The 12,728-nt window shown below is 36.2% G+C and overlaps 1 protein-coding gene and 1 long non-coding RNA gene across 2 annotated transcripts in view; both read left to right on the top strand.

Moving 5' to 3' along the window:
* The window catches only part of LOC117110565, a 23,725-nt gene extending 20,713 nt beyond the window's left edge, over nucleotides 1-3,012 (top strand). Inside the window, exons 18-21 of the mRNA XM_033253324.1 lie at nucleotides 162-458; nucleotides 616-942; nucleotides 1,294-1,632; nucleotides 2,708-3,012. Coding sequence (XP_033109215.1) covers nucleotides 162-458; nucleotides 616-942; nucleotides 1,294-1,632; nucleotides 2,708-3,012 — 1,268 coding nt within the window. The remainder of the gene's footprint in view (nucleotides 1-161; nucleotides 459-615; nucleotides 943-1,293; nucleotides 1,633-2,707) is intronic.
* Nucleotides 3,013-6,119: 3,107 nt separating this feature from the next.
* Nucleotides 6,120-9,251, top strand: LOC117110566. Its single transcript, XR_004445719.1, has 4 exons — nucleotides 6,120-6,215; nucleotides 8,424-8,504; nucleotides 8,819-8,917; nucleotides 9,193-9,251. It is a non-coding gene; the product is annotated as an uncharacterized LOC117110566 (long non-coding RNA).
* Nucleotides 9,252-12,728: the final 3,477 nt, after the last annotated feature.

Raw genomic sequence — 12,728 nt, 5'->3', positions numbered from 1 at the left:
ACATTATGCATAAACAAAAATTGAAAAAGTTACTGACATTTGGGGAGACCAGAGATCAATTGCATTGCCATCGTTTTAATTTCCTCTTAAATGAAGTGTCTAAAACTCATGTCAGTTACAGACAATCACGGTTTCTATATAATAATTATCTTGCATGTTAGACTTAGTGGATGAAGACACCATAGTGAAAGTTTCTGGCGTGTTGAGTGTCGGCTGGAGAAGGTTTGGTGTCCGTTTGGGACTTAAGTGGTCAAGAGTGAACGAGTTCAATGCTGATGATATGCAGACTCATAAGGCTGCCGAAAATATGATGAATTACTGGAAGAGCAGCCTCAGTAGTGATGTTCATCAACGTAAAGTGTTGTGCACTGCTCTGAAACAACATAAGCTACGTCAACTAGCTGAAGATTTGTCAGAGTGTGAAATTAGCGAAGAGAATCTTGTCACTCAACAAGCAGGTAAGTATTTTAATGATTTCGGAAATACATAGCAAATTAACCTCACATTTTTTTTCTATAGCTTGTTTTTATTTTGTTACCAAAGTAACAAAATAGTACACATTATTGTCAATGACGTCATCAACTAAGTGTTTTTTACTCGTATAATCTCTATAAGGAAAATGTTGTAATGATCAAGATTTGCTGTTCATCTGTGACAATCTGGATTCCGATTCATGGAGGAGACTGGGAGTGCGTCTTGGACTTAAGTGGACCGACATAAAAAAGATAGCAAAAAACAACAGACAGGTCGAAGACTGCATCATGGAATTGCTGGTTACTTGGAGGAATAACCAACCTAGGAGCCAAGTACCAATCATGATGAACGCTTTGAGACAACAGAAGCTTGGTGGACTTGCAGAAAGTGTACGTGAAAAACATTGTTACAGTGACAAGTCAGCATCAACTCAGATAAATCTGCCTCAAATTTCAACACCAGTGAAAGGTTAGTAAAAATTCAATAAAAGTACTGCTATTCTCCAAATTTATTTGTCTACCATTTTCGCACTTGTTGAGAAACATTGCTTGCACGATTCTGAATCATCTTGCTTTATGCTCTTTTATACAAAGAGATCACTTTGTAAACTTGCATGATCATTGGTCCCCTCAAAATGATTTAATCTACAAACTTGGCCCCTGTTATAATGTAGTTCAGAACTCCTGGTACACTCAATGCTTCCTAAATTCTTGTAAGGAAAAAACTTGTAATTCAGGTGGAATCGAACCAACGAACTCCTGGAATCAAAACCACTGTAACCACTGATCTTAGCTTAGTGTCTGTATGATTTTTAATTAGGAAACAATTTTGATGATCAAGATTTGCTGTTCATCTGCGACAATCTGGAATCTGGATCATGGAGGAGACTAGGAGTGCGTCTTGGACTCAAGTGGAGCAGTATTAAGAAAATGAGAGACAACAAAAAACAAGTGGAAGACTGCATCATGGAAGTGCTGGTTACTTGGAGGGATGACCAATCAAAGAGCCAACAAGTACCAATCATGGTGAACGCTTTGAGGCAACAGAAGCTTATTGAACTTGCACAACGTGTATGTGAAAAGCATGGCTACAGTAACGAGGCAGAAGTTGCACCAATTACCCACATAAATCTGCCGCAAATTCCAACGCAAGAGCAAGGTTAGTGGAACTCTGCCATTTTGCACTTGCTGAGAAACATTAAATCCATTGCATCACGTTATGTGGTCCAGTGGTGGCGCCAGTGGGGGACATTTTTCCACCCCCGTTCGGACAGGCCTAGACCCCTTGTCGTCGGACGAATGACTAGGTCATCAAATCAAAAATTTTAAAAAAATAATAATTTTGCCTATCCAGATAACGCTATAGTGCATTAAGTGTAGCCTGGATTCAAGGCCATAAATGTGCTTACTCAATATCTATTGTGCAAGGTTAGTGAAAATCTAATACAAAAATACTGCTATTCTCCAAATGTATTACCATTTTCACACATCCTGAGAAAAATTGCTAGCACGATCCCTTATGTAAATACTGTAAATATATTTCAAGATTATTTTCTCCTAACTTGGTCACTTTGTACACTTGCATGATCACTGTACCCTTCAAATTGATTGATTTGATCTACAAGCTTGACCCACGACATCCTGGTATCATAACCACTATTAGACCACTGATCTCTTGCTTAGTATAAATCTGCCCCAAAATCCAACACCAGTGCAAGGTTAGTGAAATCTAATAAAAAAAATACTGCTATTCTCCAAATGTAATACCTTTTTTGCACATCCTGCGAGAAACATTGCTAGCACGATCCCGATGCATCAAGTTTTATGCGCTTTTATACAAATAAATATATTTCAAGATTATTTTCTCCTGACCTTAGGTCACTTTGCAAACTTGCATGATCACTGGACCCTTCAAATTGATTTGATCTACAAACTTGGCCCCTGTTATAATATAGTTGAGAAATCCTTGTACACTTAGTGCATCCCCAAATACTTGTGAGAAAAAATCTTGCAAAATTCAAGTGGGAATCGAATCCATGACATCCTGGTATCTTAACCACTATTAGACCACTGATCTCTCGCTTAGTATCTTTATGATTTTTTATTAGGAAAATATTTGATGATCAAGATTTGCTGTTGATTTTATGAATATCCATTTAAATAATAGAGCAAGCCTTTTTCCTAAAAGGATTTGTCTACACAGTATTATTATTGGAAATTTTGTTCTATTACAGGTTGCTTAGATGATATTGACATGGTGTTTATCTCTGACAAACTTGATCGCACAGATTTTACAAATTTCGGCAGCAACCTTCAGATGCAGAAATATGATATAAATCGATTTGAATCAGACTTTTCACCACCAATTGAAGACGCCTATGTTGAAATGTTGGTAAAGTGGCGAGAAAGACAGGAAGCTGAAGTAAATCATCTCGAAACAATTAGTGAAGCACTGAACAAAGTTGAACGAATAGATATCAAGAAAGAACTTGAGACATACTACCAGAAAAAATATGGAAAAATTGTAGCAAATGTGTAAAGGAACATTCTAAAGATAATAATAGTGCAATAAATAAAGGAGCGGTTGGAGCACCGGTTGTGGCTTGGACTCCCAACCATGAGGTCGGGGGTTCGAAAATCTGGCTGTGCAAATTGCTTGTGTCCTTGGGCAAGGCACTTTATCTACGGTTGCCTCTCTCCACCCAGGAGTACAAGTGGGTACCTGGTAGGTTCCAAAACAACATGCGCTGATTACTAGCTGCAATTTATGGAATGATAATATAATTTCATTTACTAATTTAATTTGGTGTTTCAATGTGTTCCATATGTGTTTGACCAATGACCGGGGTAGTAATGTGAAGCGCCTAGAGGCCTTGTAAAGTCATGAAGCGCTATATAAGAACGACATATTATTTATTATAAATAAATAACACCAGAATATAATTTTACCATGGTTACATGCACCACAGTACCACATTAGGACACTTTTTAATTAAGAAATTATATTTTACTCGCCTTTCGATTACTAAACTGCATGCTTTTGATGCTGTCATCCAGGGCTGTAGATATTGAATACAAAATATACTGAAAACATTATTGTCACCTTTTTTTTTTTTATAATGTGTATATAAAAACCGAAAGGTCTCAGATAAGAAAGTATAATACATACTCTAAGTATTGAAATCCTGATGATGACATAATATCGAATATCATAATATTGAATCCCAACAAAATGACATGCATTTCAATACTTGGAGTATGTATTATACTTTCTTATATGTATATATAGTGTATGTACGTTTTTTATATTGATTATGCAATTTAAATGATATATCATTACTTATATTAAAGTTAAAATTAATATTATTCAATATATATTATACCATTTGTGATGGCATAGTGAAGAAAACAATTCTTAATAAACCAATTTGTTTTACAAATTTACAAACGATTATCGAAAATTCAACAATTCTTATTTAATTTTTAATTGATAACTGATTATTTAATAAAATACACATATTAAGCAATTCAAACTACTGTTTCCTCTAGCACTGAGTTTCAAGTTTCAATGCATCTTTAGTTTCATAATGTTCAAAGCCCAATTCAAAAAGCGTCATACGTTGCAACCCGACACGTTTAAATTTGTTGTCGCGTTGAGTACGGTCACATTGTAGAATATTAAAAATTTACTATGATCATGACCTGAAGACTGTCCCCGACAACATATTACGTCGGAATGTGTCGCACGGCGCTCTCTCAGTTGGGATTTACATGAAATATAACTTGGTAAATTATCTTATGCCGATCTCACATACTCTTCTGCAGTATACTCGGCACTGCACATCCAAAAATACTTTGGATATGAATGTTGCAAGTAAATCAGGTGGAATTGAACCCACGACCTCTAGATGAATGTGCTTAATGGGTTGTAAAACAGCAGCAGCTCCAGGAATTGCCCGACAGGGAGTTCCCATGTCCCCAACCAGAGCAAATTGGGCGTGTTCAGGCAATACTCAAAATCTTTCAGAAGTGGTCCAGGGGTAAAGCCGACTGAAAAATTTGACAATTTAGGGGTTTCAAAGGCTTATTTAATCGATTTTAGAAGGGGAACTGAGCGCATGCAGGGGTACAGACGGTGCGATCATACCCCCTAAATTGTATTACGAAAAATAATTGTTAACATGAATTATTGGTAATATTTTTAAGGTATGCGAGTGCAATTTCTTTGCGCTAAGAGGTTGATATTCTCAAAATTTTGGCAGCTCAGGCCCGACGATGTTGAGGCTGAAGTGATGTGCATTCATATGCATCCATGGGCGCAGATCATGAGCAGGGGACACGTCTCCCCACATATTGTTAAGAGGGGGTGGTCTCACTTTTCGTCCGCAATGGAATTTCATAAGTCAAGAAGACACCTGAAAATTGTTGATTACTCCTAGGACCCAGGATGTTCTGACAAAGTTTCCCAGGACTCAAGACCATGTTTACCATAGAAATGGCATCCAAGATACAAAATATACAGCCAATGTAATACAGTAGTTACAATCCATACTTTCGGACACCCTTAACACTTTTCAGTGAAAGGGGGGGGGGGGGGGGGGGGGGGTAATCTTTTAACACTATGGGCATTTCGATTCGATTCGAGTGCGATTGCCTTTATTATAATTTGAGAATTATGAGAAAAAGCGTGCTAACAATTAAGTATTATTTTCTTTACATCAACAGCGATTAATTTGAGCGATGATGATGAATTATTTGACGATGTACTTATTTTATATTTACAAAGAATATTTGAAAACATGATTAATTAAGAAATCTGCCTGAAGCAACAATGTTTATGTCCACGTCAGCACGGCAATCGTTTGAAAAAAAAAAAAAAAAAAAAAAAAAACATGACTGAACTTGGATTGAGGGGATTGAGTTAACTTACTTATAATTACTTCGTTCCAACTTCCGAATGAAAAGGCGAACATTTTGTAGGTATATGAAGGCTACATTGTTTACCGTACTTTTACATTTTATTAATTTTATTTCCACTGCATACTAAGTAAAATTTCAATACACGCCAGAAACTTATTTATTTATTTAATCTTTATTTAGCCGATGAAACAATATACAAATCAAAATCCAAGATGGCAAGGAATGACCACAGTTATAAAAACAAACTTTGGCTCTCAAGCTCTGGTCATTCTTAGAAAATGATTAAAAATAACAATACAAAAATATAACTTTTTTAACTACTGTACAAAAGATTTGCAAGAGTAACATTTGATTAAAAAAAGGATCAATAAAAGACAGCAAAAAACTAAATTGCAAAAAAAAAAAATAGATTACAAAAAAAAAATGAAAAAAAAATATTACACTATAGATGAGGAATTATTCTAATTACAATTATTCTATTTACATTTACAGCTGTTAAAAAGGTCCATGCTTAACATCCAACAATTATAACATCCTATCGCAAATACAGCAATAATATAGCATCCAAACCAAAGTTAAAACATTCTTTTTGAAATATTTAAAACAGAATAGATATGAAAAAAAAATGATCAGAGATCTTATAAGATGATTTATTAGATCATAAGAAGGTACTCGTGCGTCAAGAGGGCGCTGTTCAATCTGCTCTGCATGCATGTGTGTGAGTGAGTGAGATAGACAAACATCGTGTTGAATATAATACAGGTATCAAGATGGTAATTTATACCGGAGCTTGAAAACTATTTTATTCTTCGAATGCCTTCTGTACGTACTTATGAGAAAATTAGTCAAGTGTTCATACTTTTAAAAAAATGTGAAACTTATGGTCACGTTTACAAATAAGTAACTAATAATCTAGGCCTAGCCTAGCCAGGGTACAGCAGCTCCCTAGTCCTAGCGGGTAGGTAGGCTCTAGCCTATGCCCCCAGGCCGACAAACGCTTGGGCCTACAGTAGGCTTAGGTAAGCTAGTGTTCCAACTAGGCCTAGTTAGCATCCATACTACTTTCTGGCCGCCTAGCCGTAGGCTATCTGGTTGGTTAAGCTAGGCATTATTGGGGTTAGTACTCTAGAGTACAGTAGTAGGTTACCCTTTCTAGTTAGGCCCCTAATAATAGTAATACAGTATATATAATAATTATTTTAGACATAGGTATAGGCCTAATTGCTGCTAAGTAGCCAATTTATATTCTTGACAGCAGTTTGACCTCTGAACTAGGTCATTGTCTGTCAAAAAACAAGGGCCTAAGACGACTGAAAAGCGAAGTTTTCTTCTTTCGTTCTGCCAGGTAAAATCAATTACTTTAGGCGACGTTTGTAGACTAACCTACACGTACCAACGTCCGCGACGCTCAAGTATTACTATTCAGCGTTTTTACTATATTTCTAGGTTTCCTATTTCTGCATTTAATCGGCCCATGTCTCAGCCACAATATTTTGAGGCCAATATTATTTACGAAACCAGTTAAACTTATTTACTAGCCAATTTCAGCGTGCTAATTATTTCATTTAAGCGACGCTTGTTGTAGACTGGCATACACGGTACCAACGCTCGTTTTTACTATGTTTCTACGTCAGCTCGAGACGCTTGAGTATTACTATTCAGCGTTTTTACTATAACCATGGGCGGTATAAATGTCAACTCGGCCCAAATCTCGGCACAGTATTTTGAGGCCTATAGTATTTACGAACCCAGTTAAACTTATTTATGTCAACGTGCTAATTATTACATTTTAAAACAATAATTAAAAATGTATTATACTAGGGGGGGCCGCGAAACTGTGGCCAAGTTGACTAGGTGCCGAGTTGACTCGAATTCGATCATGCTTACGTTGTGTGGTGCGTTGGCAGTCAACTCACCTCTACAAACTCGCCCCTAGAAAATTCGCCGCCTTGAAAACTCCCCATACTAAATCATCTCACCAAATTAAAAATCCTATCTAGGCCTAGACTAGCTAGGATGGTATAGGCCTATCCTTGAAGGGACGAAGGTCCCAATGAAAAACAACTTCGCTTCTTGATAGCCAACATTGTCTGTTTAACATCACAATAATTCATTATTAGACCTATAGTTGTTTTTTAAATTGTACTCCACAATTCTCAGCTGATACCTTGTCAAAAACAAAACAAAACTGTTGTATGGCCATATATAGCCATGATGTGCCTATATATGGTCATGATGTGCCTATATATGGTCATGATGTGCCTCTATATTGTCATGATGTGATGTCATCTAGCCATGATGTACCTATATATAGCCATGATGTGCCTATATATGGTCATGATGTGCCTATATATGGTCATGATGTGCCTATATATTGTCATGATGTGATGTCATTTAGCCATGATGTACCTATATATAGCCATGATGTGCCTATATATGGTCATGATGTGCCTCAATATTGTCATGATGTGATGTCATTTAGCCATGATGTGCCTATATATAACCATGATGTGCCTATTTATGGTCATAATTTTCCTATATATGGTCATGATTCAATGTCATCTAGCCATGATGTGCCTATATATAGCCATGATGTGCCTAAATATGGTCATGATGTGATAACCATAGGCATGTTGTTTTTTCTGGATAGGGCTTTATGCTGTTTTCTTTCTTTTAAACTTCAAACCAATGTCCTCCATTTTATAGATGTATTTAGAATGGGACATAGGAAATCAATTACTCAAGGCATGTGATTGTCATGACCACTGACCCTTCAGGAGGCTTAGCCTTCTGGCCCTTTTGTGTCCTCCCAGGGGCCCTAGGTGGCTGCAAGCCTCTATCCATTTAGCTTGCTCATGACCTCTGCTGCTGTGCCCTTCATACATTGGACCAAAGACTTTGAAACACATCACCAATCACCATCATCATCATCATAATTGTAATAATTCATTCTTTACACATTTATATCATTTACTATTATATTGCAATTGAAACAATAAATTACTGATTGTTTTTGTTTGTGTTTTTCAGTTGGTGGACATACCAACAATATTAGAATCCTATAAAACAGTTGATAAGAAAACATTCTTCAAAACTGCAGATATATGTCAGGTAAGCTGGTGTTTCATACACAGTATTTTCATTTATATATGAATTGCACTGTTAGAAGTGTGGTGGCAGGCAGTGTACCTATATATTGATCTGTCAGTGTTGTAATTTCATACTTTGTATGATAGAAGACCGATAGTCTAAATCCTTTGTTCAAATGGGACAAATTTCTGGGTGGGTCTCTGTTGGCACAGCTTTTGACAGCCATTTTTTAATGTGATATGCCTAAATTTTGTCATGATTCATCACATCATGACCATATATAGGCACATCATGACTATTGGCATACAACATCTTTCAACGTCTTTGGATTGTAGATGCTTGTTTGTTCAAATTAAGGAGAAGACAGCGGAAGTGGTCGATATGAAAAACCTCAAAAAACACTGGCAAAGTCAACAAGTAGTTTCTACATTAACGTAAGTTGAAAGCGAAACAAATAGTTAATAAACATATACCATTGTAAAATATGTGTATTGTTTGATCTTTCAGGTCGATTACTTTATTCATCTTCAAGAAAAAGATTAATCAGTCTTTTAAATTCATATGAACTATAAAAATTCATCTGTTTTCACATTTACTATTGAACAATTTTTTTAAATTTCTTCAAGTTGTATTGTATTATTTATCTCTGTTAAAAAAGGAAGTAAATAAATGTTGAATTGAATTGAATTGAAATTACACTTTTTTTCAGTAACACCTCTACTAAAGAATGTGAGAAAACAAAGGTTCAGGAAAACAGTGAAGAAAAAGGTATGTCTAACTCTGATAACATTTTCTTGTGCCCATTGCCACTTGGGGATCGGATACAACACTAGTGACTCGGTAGTCTAGTGGTTATTTTACCAGGCTAGTTACCTGAAGGTCGTGGGTTCGATTCCCACCCGAATCACTTGTGAATTTTTTTCACTAGTATTTGGGAACATACTGAGTATTTGGTACAATAATACATCAGGTAGGGCAAAACATCACTCCTTTGATATTTTCCTAATTCAAAATCACACATTAAATAGCATTTGCAGTACCCGCTGCTGCTTGGGGATTGGATTCAACACTAGTCGCTAAGCGTAAGCTCGTTAGTCTAGTGGTTATGGCGCTGGTATGTACTGAGTATTCGGTGTGATAATACGTCAGATACGGCAAAACATCACTACTATAATTTTTTACTATGGTGCTGGATACAAGAATAATTTATCATTAAAGATGGATGTTTTAAATACATTTCAATATTTATTCTTTTACTTTCTTCTTGCAGTACATAGAATCACCAGATATTGAGAAAAAAGTTAAAAGACTACTAAGAATGGACAGCACAGCTATCAGAGTCTGTATCCTTTCATCCGATTTATACTATTTTTAGGAATTTTATCTATTGTTTGAATTGTCATTAGCAGCAGTTATTTAATTAACATTTGAGGCTTGTCATCCTAAAACCAGCAAACTGTCACTAAATGAGTAATTAGCAAAGAATGTGGCAGTATTGTGTACTTTAGTACAGAGAAGCTGTAATACTTTTATTCATAACTTTAGTAATAGTGAGTCGATTCCAGTAAACGACCCCCGTTTGTGGAACAGATTACCTCTTGAAATAAGATCAAGTTCGTCGACTGCTTTGTTCAAACGTGCTCTGAAAACACATCTATTTTTTGTTGCTCAAGGAAATTAATTTATTGTGAATTGATTTTTTTTTTTTTTTTGTTCTTTAATTTGTTTAGTTAGATGCCCACAAAAGTCATGTACTAGCCGGTCTTTGCACCTTAAATTGCTGGTAAACGGAAGCAGTGATGTGGGTTATGGTCGTTTTTCTGGTAGCCTTTAGTTTAAAAGGATAAGCTTTTTCATGGTTTTCACAAGCGCCTTGAGCACTTTAGTGGAGATGAGCGCTTATTAAATCTTATTATTATTATTATTATTATTCATTTTAAAGATTACAATGTGGAGAATAAGAATATATTAACAAGTCAATTTTTTTTTGTGGTCATGGTGCTGGTTTTTTCATGTCATAACATAACAGTCATATTAACTGTTAGTCATATTTAAAAAAAAAAATCCTTAATAATAATTTAAAAAAATCCAATTTCTCAGATACTTTCATCATAAAAATTTCTCTCTTGTTCAGCTCTATGTATATATTTATTTTTTTTCATAGTGTTATTTTTTGGCTAGCTAGCTAGGTCCCTATACATGGTTACAATCCTTATCTTTTTATAAGAATGGGAAATGTTGCCTGATAAAGATGGCAAAGAAGACACAAAAAGTGAATTACAAATAGGTATGTTGGTTTTTAATTATATATTATTAGGGACCTTACACAATAAGGAGTTGCATATTATTGCTATTTATGTATGTTATCAGTGGTTGATTCAAGGGAGGAGGTCACCCCCCTCACCCACTGGAAATTTTCAAAGCAAATAAATTAACTAGACACCTTGCATCACCTTCTTTTGCCAGCTAGTGCCCCTTGAGTTATATTCAAGCTGTCTCATTTCACCTTCATTTCCTTTTTAATCAGTCGCTCCCCACTTCAGTACTCCTAGATACATGTCCACTGCATAAGACACCCCTTTGTAACTAAGCAAATGTACTCAATCTGTTTATAAGGCTGAGTGCCTCAGTGGCGTTGGTAAAGCCAATTCCCTAACTGGGAGTCCAAGGTCCCTAAGAATAACTAACTCTAGATACATGGAGGTGGAAATTCCAGATATTAAAAATGCTTTATTTTCCCTACAAAATGATTGCCTTCTCCAACAGGTTGGTAAAGTTCAAGGGTCTCCCACAAGCATTCTGTTACCCTTGACTCCTGACCTTTGAAACTAAACCTTTAGGGGTGAAGAAAGTAATTGAAATACTAGTGTACACATGAAGATGCATGCGCATTTTGTTTGATGTATACTTGCAATACAAACATACCGTACACAATCTTTGTTACTGTTATTGTATATTATTACATTTTTTTTAGCCCACTCTCTGAGAGAGAGGGCTTATATCATGATTCTGAGTGAATTTTGAAGTCATTTGTTTTTCTATCTCTTCCTTCGTTTGTGACGCGATTAGGCCGATCTTGTAAAAAAAATGGAAGATAAGGACTGGGGAATTTAAAGTATGAAGAGTTTTTGCGAAAATATTGTCGGGAAATATGTGAAAAAATATGTTTTTACATCATACCTCTTAACACTACTGTGTGTTTCCTACGAAAGCGAATTCGTCATTGATCAGATTGCAAATCGCCTTTCCACATTGTGTTTATCAACCAATCACGGCCTGGAATGGTAAGCTTTGCGGCTAATAAATGCGTCTGCACGAGTCTAGTTGGTAGCGAAGAATGAGCCGTTTTGTGGTGCTTGCAAGGGTGGGTGGTCTCTCCTCTGAGAGATAAACAATGTACACTGTTGTAATGCAGGTTGGCCTAGAGCTAGAGGAAGACGAACTAGGCCTATAGGCTGGCTGGGTAGTACGTGTGTGTAATAGATCAGATAACAGGAAATGTAGGCTACAAGTTGCTTTTATGTGTATTAAACCACATAATATTCAAATTAGTAGCGATGAGTGTATGTGTGCAGCACATTTCGTGTCAATGTACTGTAATGCAGGCTGGCCTGACGAAGACGATTAGGCTGGCTGGGTACGTATGTGTGTGTAGGCCTAGGCCATAGTCTAGATCAGATACTACAGGAAATAAATGTAGGCTACAAGTTGCTTTTATGTGTATTAAACCACACATTCAAATCAGTCTGTAGCGATGAGTGACAGCGCATTTCGTGTTGCCGCACTGTGGTGTGGTTGATGACGAGGACGTTGCTGTTTAGATACATGATAGCATGCAAGGTCCCACATGGAATTTTTGTTCTGTTGAGACGGTAGATTTTCAGCATTGCTCTAGGATGATATTTCTTTACATATAATTTTTTAGCTTTTCGTACTCTACACTTAGCTATCTGTAGCCAACCACATAGGCCTAGGTACACGTAATATATTAGATTTAAATCAGATGTTAATTACATAAAATGTAGGCCGACAGTGGTATTTAATGCCAATGGGGGCAGAGTGGATTTCTTTTTTCGCGATTTACCATGGGATGGCTACTGTCATCGTTACCTAGACTTGTAGACGCCGTTGTCCATATGGTAGTGATGAAGATCGTTTGTGTACCTATTGACTGATGAGGCATGATTAAAAGTGCCTTTCATTTTCAGTGGATTACATTCCATTCCAACCATGGTATAACCAGTC

The sequence above is a fragment of the Anneissia japonica genome, unplaced genomic scaffold, assembly GCF_011630105.1.
Source record: "Anneissia japonica isolate Jap-2015-1 unplaced genomic scaffold, ASM1163010v1 scaffold21263_len101623_cov113, whole genome shotgun sequence".
Taxonomy (NCBI): Eukaryota; Metazoa; Echinodermata; class Crinoidea; order Comatulida; family Comatulidae; genus Anneissia; species Anneissia japonica.
The sequence above is the reverse complement of the archived record's forward strand: the minus strand, read 5'-3'. Positions and strand labels throughout refer to the sequence as shown.